Genomic DNA, 18,201 nt, shown 5'->3' with positions numbered 1-18,201 from the left:
TGGCCAATGGACATAAATTGGGCTACAAGAAGATGTGAGAGGGCAACACATTATTAATCTGGTTTATCGTGCATTATTGACTTCATGTGTGTATCATATTTGAAAGAAATAGAACTTGAGACGTTTTGAGCAGTTTGAACCAAAACCGACCGCACTTGCTGGACTCATTGTTGAAAAGGTTAGATAGAGGATTCTTAGTACTTCTTTAGCTCGCTTTATTAGTTCTTGTTCGCTGTATAGACTTTGGCGTATCCCTTGGCTTCATGTGTGTATCATATTTGATGAAGGCGCGAATGAGACGCATAGGCAATACTTATTCTTTTGATGAAGCTACTTTTGAGACACATAGACGCACTTATTCTTCCAATGCCTCTACTCTCGATGGTGCCTTATAGCTATTCGACAATTTGTTAGCTTCAATTACCCGAATCGAGACTGGCCAATGGACATAGATTGGGCTACAAGAAGATGTGAAAGGGCAACACATTATTAATCTGGTTTATCGTGCGTTATTGACTTCATGTGTGTATTATATTTGAAAGAAATAGAACTTGAGACGTTTTGAGCAGTTTGAACCAGAACCGACCGCACTTGCTGGACTCATTGTTGAAGAGGTTAGACAGAGGATTCTTAGTACTTCTTTAGCTTGCATTGTTAGTTCTTGTTCGTTGTATAGACTTTGACGTATCCCTTGGCTTCATGTGTGTATCATATTTGAAAGGAACAGAACTTGAGACATTTTGAGCAGTTTGAGCCAGAACCGACCGCACTTGCTGGACTCATTGTGGAAGAGGTTAGACAGAGGATTCTTAGTACTTCTTTAGCTCGCTTTGTTAGTTCTTGTTCGTTGTATAGACTTTGGCGTATCCCTTGGCATGTCGAGGGAGACGCAACTTATTGAGCACTGTTGTACTATAAGATTGTATTATTTATTTAATAAAAATTATATTTACCTAAAAAATATATGCACAAATAAACATAAAAGGTTATAAGTTACTTGTCAGAACTTATTAATTTATAAAATTACAAGAGATTACAAATTAATATTGAAATATAACAATAAAATTTATATGCATTATATTAAAAATTTATTTACAAAACAAATTATCAAAACTTGTTAAATTGTTTAGATAGATATTAGATAATATAAGTAAAAATATCATAGTTCATTATTATCTAAAATTAAAAAAATATTCTAATTAATAATTATAATATCTGGTGAATTTTGAATATGAACTTAATATAATATATTGGAATAATTACACCGTCCTCCCTTGAGATCTGGTGTAGTTATACGTAGATTCTCTGTGATTTAAAAAATTAAATCTATCATTGTGATGTTTGTTTTTGTCAAATAAATTGATCATTTTGTTAGTCAAATTCATCTAATTCGCTGATATTAACTAAAATAATTACATTAATTTTTTTGTATTTACTCAGATTGACTATTATTGACTTATTATAAATCAAATAAATCTTTTTCTAATCAAATTATTCTTATATATCTTCACATACTAAGCATGTGAGGAGGTGTATTTTCATTCTTATAGGGGTAATTTAATCAGAAAAGATTTTTTTGGCCTTCAATAAGTTAGTATTAAATTCATCGGGGATAAATACAGATTTCAATTTATTTTTTTTATTAATATCAATAAATATAATGAAATTTAATTAACCGAAAAATCTATTTGTTAGAAGAAAATAAATATCAAAAAATATAATTTTTAGGTTATAAAAATTTTACGAATAATTATATCAAATCTCCGAAAAAAAAAATGGGGTAATAAAGTTTGCAAGCCCAAATCCCGCCGAAAAGCTAAAAATCGAAGGAGGTCTACGACCCATAAAGTTTGATCCATAATCCAAAAAGCAAAAAAGGAGCCTCAACAAGCAAGAGGAGCCCACACCTAGCAATTTCTCTACATTGTTTGGTGACGGCGGCGATGGATGGAGCACCTCCGGTTCTTGATGATGGATACCCGGCGTCGAGGTTATTCAGCCAGGGATAATCTTATACGTACGATGAAGTTATCTTCCTTCCCCATTATATCGACTTCTCCACCGATGCTGTTTCTCTTTCGACCAAGCACAGCTACCGCTTCTCGCTGCCCACTCCATGCGTCTCCTCTCCCATGGACACCGTCACTGAATCCTCCATGGCCACTGCCATGGCTTCACCCGGCGCCATCGGTATTATACACTCCAATACACCCGCTTCGAACCAGGCAGCCATGGTACGCCTCGCTAGGTCGCACAAAATACCATTTAATTATGAGTTCGTCTTTAAATCTCCCTCCGACTCAATTTTATCCGTTGAGGAGTTCTCTTCCTGCCCATGCATTTTTGTGACGGAGTAGGGAAGTGAAAAGTCGAAACATATTTGGGTACGGTGAAGAAATCTCATTGGCAAAAATTAGCTGATAAGGAAGTGAGGGTCTCGGAGTACATGACAAAGTCATTGGTTTCGCTTCCGGGTAGTCATAATTTTGAGGATGTTTCGGGTTTTTTAGCCAAAGAGAAGCTTGATGGAAAGCTTTCTAGGTGTAATGATGGGAAGCTTTTTAGCTGGAACCAGTGAAGCTCCTGGCACTTATGAATATCAGGTTTTTCAGAAGCACAACCATATGAACTCTAGTTTCTCATTTTTTAGCTTTTAGAGAAGAGAAGAAGACAAATGGAGGTAAAGATTTTCTCACTCTCTGTTGAGTGTTTCCATGCTCAACATTGTTGTAAAAATTAAAAAGTTTATATAGCTTCTTTGTGCTCTATCTCTCCACCTTTCTGATTTCTTTTGTCATCCAAATGTGTCCTACTTATCTCCCACAAACTAACCCTTTTCTAAGAATATGAAGTCCCAAATGCGAATTTGCTAGAGTTGATACCTCATTTATAGATTTCAAAGTACCAACCCTATCCTTGTATGTATAATTACGGCCTCCAGGGAGTTTTTACACAAGTATTAGAAGATAGTGATAGAGATATACCCGTCACAAAGAGTATTCATACATCTTATAAATATTCCAGTTAATTTCTCATTTATGCATTAAAAGATTCTATTGAGTGTATTGTTTGTTTGTTGACAAGTATTGGGATTTTGCCATGACAGGGTGGTCGGCGAGTCAAGAAGTATCGAGGTATGGGATCCCTAGAAGCAATGATGAAAGGGAGTGAAGCTCGGTATTTGGGTGGTAAAGCTAACTTGAAAATTGCTCAAGGAGTTGTTGGTGCAGTGGCTGATAAAGGTTCTATTTTGATGTTCATACCATACGCAAGGGATTCCAGGATCTTGGCGCTTCCTCCCTGCAATCAGCTCATGATCTCTTGAGATCAGGCGCGCTAAGGCTAGAGGTATGTTTGAGAGCATCTTATCCGTTTAACAACTTTGGGGTGTGTTGAGGTGGAGCTGCTGCTGCAGTTTCTTCATGTGCAACACAGCAACAACTTGTTACAGAGCATCACGCCTTCACGACTTATCTTAGGGACTTTCGCACTTTCTTTCTTATTTAGTAAACTTTTATCTTTAGCTTTTTTTATTAGTTAATATCGCTTTTCTACCTAAAAAGCTTGAGGTGGCTAAAGTTTGTTGTTCTTCACCCGCACTGTACCTCTGTATATTTAGATGGGTATCCACCCCCACTTAATTGAATGAAATACATCCTCTCAAATTTTATACCTGCTTGCAAGATCCTCTCCATGAATGTAGATTTTTGAAGCTTCTCAGCATGGTATCAGAGCTATCGATTGAAGGTCTCTGATCCTGCTTCCGCGATACACAAAACAAAGCACTTGTGAAGCACAGTAGCCATGGCAATGGAGGCTGCGATTCAAACCATTGTAAGTGCGATGGATCGTTTGAAGTCCGAAGCTCTACAGCTTCATAGCTCAGAGCATCCAGGTATGATGCTTGTATCCACGCCTCTTGATGGCAAAAATTTTCTGAGTTGGAGTAGAGCGGTTCATCATGCTCTAGGAGCAAAATCGAAGCTCGGTTTTATTATTACTGGCACATGTGCAAAACCTGTAGAAGACCCTGAGTTATTGGAACAATGGACGCGTGTTGATTGTATGGTGACGTCCTGGGTACTTAATGCGATGACTAAAAACATCTCTAATGCTTTTATATACACAAAATCTGCTAGAACCTTGTGGATTACCTTGAATGAAAGGTATGGTGTGTGTAGTGGGCCACTCTTATAACAATTGGAGCGGGAGATTGCATCTGTTAGATAGGGAGATTTGTCAGTTGTAGACTATTTCACCAAAATCCAAATGCTATGGGATGAACTAATTCATCTGCGACAATTACCTGAGTGTACCTGTGGATGCGCCTGTACATGCAATGTTGCTAAGGCGAAGGCGGACCTGATTGAAGAAAATCTTCTTATGCAGTTTCTTATGGGTCTGAATGAAGAATCAGATAATTTCAAGAGTTAGATTCTAGTTACTGAACCTCTACCGAGTATAAATAAAGCCTATTCGATGATTTTGCGAATAGAGAGGCAAAGGCAGGTACACATGGGTGAATCACTTAAGGGAGCAACATTGTTTGCTGAAGGGGCAACCAGGAAATGAGAGGATTTACTAAGAGGACAGAGTTACAGAAAGAGAGGAGTGGTGGAAAAACGAAGTATGAAATGCGAGCATTGTAGCAAAACAAGTTATGACAAAAGTACTTGTTTCAAGTTGCACGGAGTGCCTGACTGGTATAAAGAATTGAACGAACAAAAAATGAAAAGTGTTGGGGGTTCGAACAGAGTAAATATTGTACAAGGACCACAACCTAAGTTTCAAAAGGAGGTGCAAAGGGGAGGATCAATCTTTAGTTAATGATGTGGTTATGGAGCTTATGAAGATGCTGAAAAAGTTGCCTACAGACACTATCCAGGCAAGTTGTTCAGAAAATTTTGCAAGTATGCACTACTGCACTTTTATTGGTATTGAGCATTTGCATCCAAGTCCTGGATTATAGATTCTGGTGCAATAGTCATATGTGCAGTGATGTCAATGCTTTCCACACTTTGAGTAAATCTTTTTTCACATCATCTATATATCAACCTAATGGCACCTCAATACAAACCAAACAATCTGGTCACATAAATTTATCTAAGAGACTCGTGTTCAAAGATGTGCTATACTTTCCCACTTTTCATTGTAACTTGATCTCGGTTATCAAGTTGTGTACCACTTCTAAACTTCGTTTTTCTTTCCCTCTTGTTGTTTGATACAGGACCGGATGACTAATGAGGTGGTGGCAGTGGTAAAGCAAACTAAACATCTATATATTCTCAATAAACAGTCTTTTGATATAGCTTTTATCAAATCTTTCCAATCTATTTCTTCGAACTTTGTATCTCGTGTTATAGAATCTGATGCTCTGTTATGGCACAAGAGGTTGGGGCATCCCTTGCTCAAAGTGCTTGACATATTCCCACCATGAAAAATGCAATTAAAAATGTTGAAATATGTACTGTGTGCCCTCTCGCTAAACAACATAGGTTGTCTTTTCCCCATAGCAATTCTTAGACCTCCAAACCTTTCGATCTTATACATATCGACATATGGGAACCTTATCACAAACCAACTTTGTCCAATTGCCATTGTTTTCTTACGATTGGTGATGATTACACTCGTGCGACTTGGACCTATTTGATGAGACACAAAAGCCAAACTTCTACTTTGTTAAAAACATTCTTTAAATATGCCCAGAATCAGTTTCATTCATCCATTAAGCACATACGAATTGATAATGGGGCCAAGTTCTTGGGCAGGGATTGTCAATCTGTTCACATTACTAGGTATCTTCCTGTTAGAATAGCTGACCAAAAAGCCAATTGGATTGGCCTTTATGTAATCTGTTCCGACAATTTCGGTATAATTTTAACATTGTTTATGAATAAAGTGAGTATTTATTATCTGACAATTATATTTGTTGTGTGCTCACTAATTATGTTTATAGGCTTAACATCACAACAAAGCCACAAACCAAATTGTACAACCTATGAGGTTAGGCTGCGATTTGATGGTGGCCATGAAACCAACTTTTGAAGGTTAGGTTTGAAATGTTCTAAGTCTAGGACCTCGAGACTGGGCATCGAGAGTCCTATTGAGACTTGCACTAAAATTGCATTCATTGGATGAGTGTCGTACTTCATTGACGACAGACATTGGACGTCTATGCAATGTTAGTGGGTGGTTGACAAGGTTGTCAAGTCAACCGAATTGATTCACGGTAGGTCTTCATATGGAAGCCTTGGAGGTTTGGTCGGCATGACTAGATCTTCCTGGCTCCGATAGTATGGGATTAGTCCTTAGACTTGAGGAACCATAGTAGTTGAATGCATGAGATGGTTGTATCTTGGATTTGATGAAAGATGACCGTATCTTTGATGTGGTCATTACAAGTCCTGTTCAGTGCAATTAGAATATGTAGTGAGGATGATGGGTTCCAAGATAGAATCCGTCATCTGTCAGTATATGACAGTCCAGTCTCCTATGCGCTTTGAAATGGTTGGTGCTCTTAGAGTTTGTGGCCACAAAGATTGGTTGAATAGGAAATGGTTTCCTACGTCAATCAATAAAGCAAACGCATCTTGAGATATCGAGCATAGTATCTAGTCCAGGATGAGAACCGACACCCAATTCCATGCCCTAGACTTAGATCGAGAGACGGATGATGGAAGGACCGTACCCGTATGGTACTCGGGAGCATAAATATTCACTCCAACATTCACCTAGTCTCTAATGCCATGGACTGTTGCTAGACGGCCACCCATGGTGACGAGAATTTTCGATTAATGGTTAATTAAAAATAAATTAATTAAATTGAATTTAATTAATCATAGTGTTGGACACAAGCTTAAGTTTAGCTGAGGGTGAACCTAAAGAGTGTCACAAATCATTATGGAATTGGTGGAATTAATTCAAGAAGTAATGAATTAAAGAGAATATATATAAATGATTGGATCATTTATTTAGCAATCCATTTGATGGATGGCTCAAGAATTAATTAATTAGATTAATTAATATTTGGGCATAACACCTTTAAATTAATTGGATTAATTCATGGAGTTTGGCTTAATCAATTGATTAGATCAATTAATTAGTAACTGAATATAGATTTATTTAATTGGATTAAATGAATTAATGGACTTTGATTGGGCTTTATTTAATTTGATTAAATCGAGCCCGGTGCATATTTGAAGTCCAAGCCCATCTGAGGGTGGTTGGAGCAAGTTAAGAAGGAGTTGAAACTTACCATGATGAACATGATGGAGGAGTTTTTCACTATGGTTGGAGGTTATATGAATATGGTTGTATAGGTTGTCTTGGAGGCAAGCTTAAAAGTTATTGAATTTTGAATTTAATTGTATGTGATATACAAAACTACACAAATATCTATCATAACCACCACAAAAGCTACGAATTTTCTCTAAAAAATATTCTCCTTTTGGTTCTTTTTTAAATTGGATTCAAATTAGAACACAAAATAATCCAAACGCACTAAACAATAGTGTTGTGTTTGGAATTATTTTTCTTCTTGGTTCTTTGTTCTATCTAGCAATAGAACAAGAACTTTACCTTTTCATTTTGTGGTGTGGACAACTAAGAGGAATTCTAGTTTGAATTCTCAAGTGAACGGAACAGGAGAACATAAAGATAACAACGCACGTTACAGTTTTCTAAAGAAATAAAAGGTAAAGTTTCAGATTATGTTTCTGTACTTTTTGTTTCATCATCTAGCACATGTCTAACATGTTTACATAGTTATTATTATGCTTTTGACAAACACCGAAATCTCGGAAATTTCAAAGGGAACACCCCTTTGAACCGGTTTTTAAAATTTTTATTTCACGCTTCCATCGCATTCTCGGGCCATACCGATTCTTTTACTTCCATAAAAAATCTTGCCCATATACTCCCCCATCAAAATGGTTTAGTTGAGAGACGTCATAAACAACTCCTTGAAATAGCACGGTCAATCATGTTTGTCTACCAAATTCTAAGGCGAAGCTTTGCTCACTGCCACCTATATTCTCAACAGGCTACCTTCTTCTGTACTATCTTGGAAAAGTCCATCTGAGATGTTATATAGTACTACTCCAACTTATGATCACTTACGAATCTTTGGGTTTCTATGTTTTGCCATCGTACCCAAGCCTAAGAAGGATAAATTCAGTAAAAGGGCTCTAAAATGTATCTTTCTTGGGTATTGCCATGATTACAAAGGGTATAGATTGTAATAGACACAAATAAGCTCGTAGTATCTCACGATGTCATTTTCCATGAACATGTTTTTCCCTTGCAATCTCCTTCAATTCAAGCCTCAGATACCAGTCTACCTCTTGTCCCTGACATTATACAGACCCCTTCCCCTCAGTCCACTGACATTTCCTTCTCCTGTACAAGATCCATCACCGAGACCTCTCAGACATTCAACACATCATGTTCACAAGCCCGCTTGGCTATCCGATTATGTCTGCAATCATCACTCTACTCTCTCCACCGCACATTTGCATTTTGTTCCCAGTTATCTGTTTTGCAGGAGCCTAGATCTTATTCTCAAGCTCAGGGACGCGTTGAATGGGAACTGGCAATGAAGGAGGAAAATTTAGGCTCTTGAAAGGAATAATACGTGGTGTTTAACTTATCTACCGCATGGGAAACAAGCCATTGGTTCACGATGGGTCTACAAGTTAAAACTGAATCCTGAAGTAAGTGTCAGTTGATATAAGGCCCATCTTGTCGCGATGGGGTACACTTTCTTTCTTATTTATTAAATAGCGTTTTCTTCATTGTACATATTGCTCTTTTCTCTTTTAGCGTTTCCTATTAGTTAATAGCGTTTTTCTACCTGAAAAACTGAGGTGTCTAAAGTTTGTTGTTCTTCACTCGCACTGTACCTCTGTATATTTAGATGGGTATCCACTCACACTTCCAATTGAATGAAATACATCCTCTCAAAATTTTATACCTGCTTGCAAGATCCTCTCCATGACTGAAGATTTTTGAAGCTTCTCAGCAGGGTGTTCAATTAGTAATCGTACAATCTTCCTATCGTAGCAATACTAGTTGCAAGTACGCACAGGAATTTGTGTGAATATGGAGAAAAAGTTCAACTTTGTAGCTCGCATACCTTTGGTGCGTTCAGCTTATGCATCAACTGATCACTCACTTTTCTAATTGTTCAGGTAAGAACTGGGGCACCGTAAGTCGAAGGCGGAGTTCACGGCTGGTTGGTCTCTTATGAAAAGAAGTCCTTCTAGATGCTTCATCTGTGTCGAAAGTTGTACTGTATCATCTTGAGATTTATTTGCTGGTACGAAATACTGCCCGCGTTTGGCAAAACAACAATTTCACAAATATGTATTTTGACAAGTTTCTCATTTGCTTCTTTTTAGTTCGGATTTGCGGCATGCATAGCATCATATGAGTGCAATCAAGTGGCAATAGAAGATGTTGGGACTAAGACATCTTGGAGGATCTGTAACTCTGCATGCATGGCTGGGATTACGGTCGACTGACATAAAATACATGCCATCTTGCTTGCAAGGTTAATTTTCTTACAGGCGAAGAATCAAGAAGAAAAATGCAGAAATTTTTCTGCTGCTTTCAGGATATAATAGCAGTTTGGTTGTACAACAAAATTCAAATTTTACATACTACCTACTATCTTACCCTCTGGAACAAAGCACTGCATGAATCTGTGGTCTTTGAACTTAGCTATCCCATGTACCATTGTGCATCACTATTCTCCAAATTCTGATAGAAACTGAACCTTGACACAGTTAATGAAATTACCAAGATTGCAAGTATATCTTCACTAGTTTCTGTCATATTGTTTTCCACCGTAACTCAATGTGTATGACTCCATCCTTGGAATCTATCAAATGGTACTTCTGGTTGATTCGGCCGTTGTAGACGACATCAGCTAGGTTGATGTCAACGTGTCCTAATGATTCCTATGTCAAACAAGGATGATTCGAGAGGGTTATATTTAGCGGATCGTTCTTGGGCAAGAATGATGTCCAGCGAAAGTGAACGCAATGAGGTAATAATGAAGTACCTTAGAATGGAAGCTAATGCTTGTCCGCTTGCTCATAACCTTGATGTGAATCTTCTCCTGCAACGGAGGTTCTTCGAGCAAGAATTGGAACTCTTCGTTCCACAAAGGGTTACGAGTCTTTTTCATTATCTGGGAGAAACCAATTTTGGGTTTAGCCGTCGTGAAAATCAAAACAATAATGAAATGAGAAAAGAATAAAAAGAGACTAAAACAATGACTATAGGTTCGGATCTTCTGTTACAACTCAGGTTTTCATCTTATATTTCCGTGTCAAATATGCATGTGTATATAGTTTCTTTTTTCAAGAAATAAAAATGAAAATTCACCTTTGATTTTTTTATTTCGCCTCTGAAAATCACCAGCACATAAGGATTATTGTGACGCGAACCTTCTACGTCTTGAGCGCCTTGAACGGTGACCAGAAGTAGGCCTGCTCCGGTTGGGCTCACGTTGCTAGGCGCCCGGTCGACTATGCTGTCTTTCTTGGCATAGCCGTCCATTATCCCGCTGAAACTGTCATGATCTTCTCTAAATGGAGCATATGTCAGCTGCAGCAAGATCTGCCCTCTTTGCCTTTTGTTGTCAGGATCAGTAACACCAGTATCTTTTAACAAGTCGAGTGTTACTTCTTTTAGCTCATTGGGGGTCAGCAGCTTCAGAGGAAAAATCTGAGTTCCCAACCGGTCGTGTGAGCCTACCTGTTGCAATGCCAAAACACAAAAGAGGTTGCCGGAAAGGTTTGTTAGTTCAGCAATTTGACGGCATTAAAATGCATATCGGTTATCGCATGACATTGTCGATTTCCTTCAACAAAGCTCAGGAAACTAACTTAAAGCAATTTCAAAGGAGTAAGCTTAAGAGGTTTAAACCTTGTCCCAGTCGAAGACGTTTATGTGAAGCATTTGAGATTGAGGGTCCTTCACTGAAAGCTTAAACTCCTCATTCCACTCAGGATTCAAGGTCTTTTTCTTGATCGTAGTTTTCTTTGCTGGAAGCTTTTCTCCACTGAGGCTTAGCTTAACGTAAGGATCTGATAGGCCAAGGAAATCCATCTTCAGAAGCTTCGTTGCACGGACGACTTTCACATGTAGAATTCCAACGGGCTTCTTTATGGCCACCCTGGTATTTAAGCAAGAAATGAACTGTGAAGAAACAAAAGATTCCAGCAAATCTAGAAAACTTTTCGTGATAATAGACAACTTACGTTGAAGCATCAAGGACGGGTATTTCAAGAGACTTGGGCCAAAGGTAAAGACTTGCGACTTCTTTTTTAATCGTCTCCTGCTGAAGGAAAAAGTTAGAATTATTTCAAGAACAGAATGGGTTCAGGGGAAACATATAATTCATGCATAATTCATAAAACAAAGAAAAAGGAAGAAAAAAGAGAATAAGCCGTGTTACCTGGACGTAACAATAAAGGCCGGGAATGGACATGATATCCCCGCCCAACACTTTCAGTCCGAAGTCTATATGCGGCTGTATGGATGGAAATGATTAAAAAGAATGAATATCCTGTGAACAAACAAAGCGAAATTCTTTTTAGTTTTTAAACTCAACATCTGAAACATTCTACTTACCTTCTTCATCAAAGAGACCGCTATGTTTGCAAAACACGGAATAGTAGGGACGAGTGGTTTCAGAGTTATGCGCGGTGCAGCAAATACTTGCAGATCCACCAGCTGTGAAGTAGCGAAATTAATCCACCGAAGGAAGGGAGTTCTGTTATCAAGAAGAATTTCTTTGAGCTCGACTCACCTGGACTTTGACTTGTATAGATGAAATGCTCACGGAAACAATTATATTTGGATTGCCGGCCCATCGTATTGCTGGTTCCATAACTAGTTCCCTCTCATTTGTCTCAAAAACTTTAATACCTGTCAAGAAACACCAAGACATTCTATATCATGCTTTGCAATCATGAGTTACATTACAGTCGGACTAATTCTTGATCTGTGATCAGTTAAAATATGCAAACGCGGAATGATTTTACGCTACCCTTGTGGGTAGTGATCACCATGGCACGTGAACTGTTTGATCACAATATAGAATTTCGTAAAGTAACATGTTGACATCCTCGTATATGATCTTACTGTATGTACCCAAGTTGGGCTGCTATCTGCATAAGCAGCATATAGGTTGGCGATTCATCAACAAGAGAAGCAAGTAGATGAATTATGTAAACGGATACCGAACACAAGCTATGACAAACATTACCAAAGTAAGAACTCAATTTGATAGAATGAGTGGGAAAAGCAGAGGAAGCTCACCATGAATAGTTGGTGGAAGATTTCCGAGGCTTAGTTTCTTGAACTCAATTGCCTCAATCTTAAATTTCCCAATGTACTCAGTGAATATCGGTTCCGCCGTGCTTCTGATAATGCCGCAAATTGCCTGTGAGTAATAAATCAGTATAACTAAACCTGCTATTTTAAGTAATTTAAGTGTCTCGGAACTATAGAAGTACCTTATCGAGAAACGGCCACATATCTGACATAAATTTGTTTAACCAATCTACCTACATACGAGAAAACCATTTGCAACAGAATGCACTATAGTTCATGATTCAATTTGCATCATATGAAAATGTTAGAAAAATACTCACTCTATCATAGTCAGGATTCTTCACCCACGGAGGAATCTCAGGCATAAGTTCTTCAAGTGCGACCGTATCGAGTTCACAAAGTGGCCTGATCATCGGATCCTAACATCAACAGAGTACCAACAACTCAGAGTTTGTTCTCTTATCTCTGGCCGTTAAACATAAGAAAATATAAATGAAAAACTTTCCGCAGACATCTACGATCCAGAAGCCGTCAAAGATCAGAAGATTGTGAAATAAATAATCCAAAACTTCGAGCAAAAATCACCAGTCACAAAACAGAGCAAGAAGGAAATCTCTACATAAATTGAGCTACAAAACATTCGATGGAAGAAAATTCTACTTAGACAACCATTTCACATTTGTGATACAATTCGACATAAAGTTGATCAAATAGAGAATATGCCAAAAGGTTTAAGTAACCGCAAGGTAGGCTTGTTTGGCAGCTCTCTGACTATCTCTATGCTGAGAAAAATAGACAGCTAGTTAGAAAGGCGCTCATAAACCATTGATCATCCAACTTTCTCGAAACACATCTCATATCTGTGTAAGAATTTATATTGAACAGGTCCTCGGAGAAAAAGAAAAAGACCATGTTCTGATTTCTGAATAGCAGGCAGATGATTCTTGATCGATGACCAACACCTACATTCATAACCATCTTCTTATCTGGTTAAGTGCTAGAAAATTATACCAAAACAGTAGCTAATGTTCATCATAAGATGCAATTGAACAAATGCTCCACAAAAACCTTGTGGTATATAACCCTCGATAAACTGCTTCGACAGAGTTAAAATTGATTTTCATCTTCACCAGATTCTACTCTTCCATTTGAAGTGAATTCGTGAGAAATATAGAAACTAAAACCACACATCTCTCAGCAATCAAGAGATTAAACGCGCACACAGACACACATACACATATAGACACAAACATATATATTTGAATTGAACTCAGGAGAAATGCACATAAACCAAAGACCCACTCCCTCATCATTCAAGTGATCACACACACATACATACACATATATACAAACATGTTAATTTGGATTGAAATCACTCACTCCCTCATCATTCATGTGATTAAACACACACATACACATATGCAAACATATAATCTGGATTGGACTCAGGACAAATGCACTCAGACCAAAGACCAAAGACCAAAGACCTCACTCCCTCATCAATCAAATGATCACATACACACATAACCAAACTCCCTTTATTCTATTTCTGTCTAACTTTATCATCAATCACACAAAACTCCAATGCAACAGTGGAACGGCAGAAAACACACGCAGAGTTGCAAATGATTACCTCAACATCTTCTTCGGATTCAGAGTAAATGAAGAAGTAAAACCCAATAAAGAGACCAAATGGGAACCCAATTCCGAAACCAAGAACTCCTAATAAACTGCTCAAGAATCCCATCTCTTCAAACCCCTCAAGAAACAATCTTTGTGTGCGTCAATGGCAGCCCACAAGAGAAAAAAAAAAACAAGTGCCAGAAATGGCATTAAATGCAAAAACAATTCAAGTACAGATAGGATATGAAAAAGAGGAAAAAAAAGAGAGCAGGCGAAGAGAATCAAATTTTTGAAAGAAAAGATGTGTGGAGTATTCGACGACGATAGAATCTATGAAAATGGAAAAGAATTTCCAATGCTGAGTTTGAAAGTTGCGAAGGGACAGAAACGGAAACCGCCAACAGACAGACACACGTTGCATTCGGATTTCATTTCCTAGTACTATTCAGAAACAACTATTATTATTATTATTATTATTATTATAAAATACGGTTCGACATTTAAATTTAGGATGAATTATAATGTGGTTTTTTAAATTTTGATATAATTATAAATATTCTTTTATTATTTTAAAAAATATTTTAATATTTAATAAACTTATTTAATTTTTGTTGGATGAGGCATGGAAATATTTATTTTGCTCTCACTTTTTTTAATTATTATGAAAATAAAAATTAGAATAGAGAGTTGTCGAGTTGCAATTTTCTTCTTACTCTTCTAGTTTATAATATTGTTTTAGAAAATGTTAAAAAATAATTAAAATTATCTTATAGTTCCTGAAGGCATTTTAGAATAATTTATCACAAAAATAGATGAAAATGTAACGTAAACTAACAGAATGGCTAATTCTTGAGTGAATAACTGGATATTAAAATCAAACGGGTATTGATAATTTTTCAACAATGAGGAGATATTTGTAATTATACAAAACATCAAGAAGCTCATATAATTTGTTCATAATTTTAAAAATAATAATCTTTTTTAGGGAATGAGTTACAATTATTTGAATTTCATGTAGTTTAATTAATGAAATTAAGACTCTATAATTATGAAGTTATAAATTCAAGTTCCATCAATAAATGAGTATTGATTAAAAAAACAAAAATTATTTGAATGACAATATAGTTAGATAGAACAATATTCTAATGGATTTTGATCAAAAAATTATGTGATACCTTAATTCTTTTATTCAGTTTTTCAGTCGGAGAAATTGACAACCTTTTTATTGATTCGAAAAGGAAAATCTTGTTTTAAAGTTATAATATATATATATATATATATTTAGGACAAATGGAATATTATTTTTTGTAAAAAATACTCAAAAAATAGGTGACAACCAGAACATGTAAAAAGGCCTAGTCAAAATTTTTTTTTAAAAAAAAAAAGAAAGAGAGAAAATGGTTTATATGCATATATCTGGCCAGGTTTTATGTGCATTGCTTTTGCTTTCGGCTTTGACAATTGGAGAATGGATACAAATTTATTGGATTTTCTATTTGAATTCGTGTAGCCTTTTTTTAAGGTTAAATATTATATTTAGATTCCTTTTTAAAATTTAAAATAATACTTTTTTCTTAAGAAATTTTAGAATTATAGTACCTTCGAAAAAATTCCATTTACACTTAACCCCTTTTCATTAAAATTTAAACTGAAAATATTGAGTCAACAAAAAAAATTACTTAAAATTTTAATCTTACCACTCACTGAATATTCACTACAAAAAAAAAAGCGGGATTTGACACGGATGCAACGGTCGTTCCAAAGCCCATTCCATATTGGAACGGGTATTGAAACTCATGAGGAACGGAATGTGATAGATGACGTTATGATCTTCATTTTTTTGTGGTATTATTGTGGCACGGCCGAACCATTCCCGCTGGTGTTCCAGAATAATAGTTACAATTTTTGTTCCTAAGACCGGTCCAAACTTGTAATGATAAACAATTGGAACTCTGTTTGGAACGTATTATTAAAATTAGGGACAGTCTTGTGCTAGCCGTTCCTACATGTGTGACAATTGATAACCAAAAAATGACAGTTAGTAAATATATTATAAAATGAGGTACCATTTGGAACGGTTACCATGGGTGGCCGTCTAGCAACGGTCAACAGCACTAGAGATTGGGTGAATTTTCGAGTGAATATTTAGGCTTTCGAGTCCATACGGGTACGGTCCTTTCGTCTACCGTCTCCCAACCTTAGTCTAGGACATAAAATTAGGTGTTGATTCCCATCCTGGACTCGGCATCTATGTTTAATACTTGAATCGCGTTATGCCAAGTTTCTTGACATAGAAACCTCATTTTCCTATTCGATCAACGATTGTGGCCATAGATTCATAAAACGTGAACGCATCTTCAAATGCATAGAAGATACCTCTGTCACATACTGACAGGGCACGGATCCTCTTCTTGGAACTCATCGTTCTCGCTACATACTCCGACTGTACAGGATAAGGCTTATGATGATCATGTCTGTGATACAAACCTCCCGCACAGATCTAAGATATAGTCATCATATGCACATGACTACTGTGATTTCTCAAGTCTGAGAACTACTCCCGGAATATCAGAGTCGGGGACTCAAGTCATTCCGATCAAGCCTCTAAGGCTTCCATATGATGATCTCAATGATTCAGTTCAGTCAGTTGACCACCTTGTCAACTAACCTACTGAAATTGCATAGACGTCCAACGTCTATCGTCGATGAAACACGACACTCAACCAATGAATGCTATACTCAGTGCAAGTATTAGTAGAACTCTCGATGCTCAGTCTCGAGGTCCTAGACTTGAAACGTTTCAGACCAACCCTCAGAACTTGGTTTTATAGCCGTCATCCAATACGTAACCCAACTACATCGGTTATTAAGTGGTTTGTGGCATCTGTTGTGACGTCAAAATAATGCTTAATGTAATTTGGTAAGCACAACAGACACATGCTCCAAAGACGAATACTTACCATATCCGTCAGAACAATATTGCTTAAATAAAAATTGATTGAATGGTTCTCAAAACCGCCAATCTAATTGGCTTTTGGTTACCTATTCCAACAATTTATATATAGTATAAAGTTAAATAATTTATTAACGGTTACTAAAATCAGAAATAATATATTAAATAAGGACATAAAGGCATTTTATAAAATAGAGAAGGGCAATTGAGCTACGTGTATGAAAACAGAGAGGATGTTTTGCCTATTTTTAAAACAAAAGGGGGGTTTTGGCGGACTTTTTAAAACATAGAGGAGTTTTATGCATTTTAGCCTAAAATAAATACAGTTCCAAAAAAAGGCTTCAATATTACAAAAACCGTTCTAATAATAACCCGAATTAATTATAAAATTATTCCAAATTTTATTCAATGCGCTCCAATTGAATAAAAATAAATTTTTATATTCATATAGAACATTAGGAACGGTCACCACAAATGTGTTACAATGACTGTGCCAAATTGGAACGGTGCTTCACCGATCGTTTTTAAATATTAGTGACGCCTTATGCAGTGACGGTTCGTGAACCGTTCCAAAATCCAATTTAAAATAATTTCTTCAATTCGAGCCATGCCAAATGACAAAAACCATTCCTAAACCCGCCCTAAATCCGGTAATTTTTTGTAGTGCATATTCTCATAAATATTTTTGTATTTAAAAAGACATAAAAATATATAGAGAGAGTGAGGTTAATATTATTATATTTTTCTCCTTGCAAATATAGAACATTTACATAAGAATATTAAATAAAAGATAAAGTTGAAAATTAATATAATAATTTCGCTAGCATTAGGATCTTTCGTCCAAATTTTAACAAAGGGGTATCAGGTAAGAAGATGTAAATGTAATTTCAAAATTTTTTTGGAAGAAAAGTGTAATTCGCATCTTCAAGGAGTCTAAGTGTAATCAATCCTTTATTATAATTATTATATACACACCACGTATGATAAGATTACATTATTTACATACGTGGATTTAAAAAAAATCAGCAATAAAAGCACTAGAAAAAAGTCTTGATTATAGTATTTCAATACTTAAATAAAAAAGCTCGGGACAGGGTGAAATTCGAAGGTGAGAATCATGCAGTAAAAAGTTGTACATGATACTATCGAGGTTGTTTATTTATAGGTATGGATGAGTTGCACGATTCTTCATGAAACAGTGATCCAACTTTAATTGGATAGTTATCGATACAAATTACTCTTAAATACGATCCTTACATCATAATCAAATATTTAAAATC

The 18,201-nt window shown here is 36.3% G+C and overlaps 1 protein-coding gene and 1 pseudogene across 4 annotated transcripts; one reads left to right on the top strand and one right to left on the bottom strand.

The window, feature by feature from the left end:
• The first annotated feature begins 1,879 nt into the window (after positions 1–1,879).
• On the top strand, positions 1,880–3,670 carry LOC105161333 (inosine-5'-monophosphate dehydrogenase pseudogene; annotated as a pseudogene). Its single transcript, XR_016065249.1, has 2 exons — positions 1,880–2,603; positions 3,107–3,670. The product of XR_016065249.1 is annotated as an inosine-5'-monophosphate dehydrogenase pseudogene (transcript).
• Positions 3,671–9,478: 5,808 nt separating this feature from the next.
• Positions 9,479–14,334, bottom strand: SYTC (Calcium-dependent lipid-binding (CaLB domain) family protein). 3 transcript variants are annotated; one of them, XM_088879395.1, is made up of 12 exons: positions 13,979–14,333; positions 12,666–12,764; positions 12,528–12,578; positions 12,331–12,454; positions 11,819–11,937; positions 11,641–11,742; positions 11,465–11,539; positions 11,268–11,347; positions 10,933–11,182; positions 10,390–10,761; positions 10,064–10,192; positions 9,479–9,959 (listed from the first exon to the last, which is right to left on the bottom strand). In XM_088879395.1, exons 1-12 carry the CDS (start codon positions 14,090–14,092, stop codon positions 9,831–9,833), a joined length of 1,644 nt encoding a protein of 547 aa, XP_088735521.1. In that variant the 5' UTR covers positions 14,093–14,333; the 3' UTR covers positions 9,479–9,830. The 3 variants fall into 3 exon arrangements, with proteins under 3 accessions (XP_088735521.1, XP_088735522.1, XP_088735523.1); XM_088879396.1 differs by having other exon boundaries at positions 11,268–11,344; positions 13,979–14,332; XM_088879397.1 differs by lacking the exon at positions 12,528–12,578 and having other exon boundaries at positions 13,979–14,334.
• Between the last annotated feature and the right edge of the window lie 3,867 nt (positions 14,335–18,201).

This window comes from Sesamum indicum, linkage group LG4 (genome assembly GCF_026168435.1).
Source record: "Sesamum indicum cultivar Baizhima isolate 11 linkage group LG4, ASM2616843v1, whole genome shotgun sequence".
Lineage (NCBI taxonomy): Eukaryota > Viridiplantae > Streptophyta > Magnoliopsida > Lamiales > Pedaliaceae > Sesamum > Sesamum indicum.
Note: the sequence above shows the minus strand (reverse complement) of the source record. Positions and strands in the feature narration are given on the sequence as shown.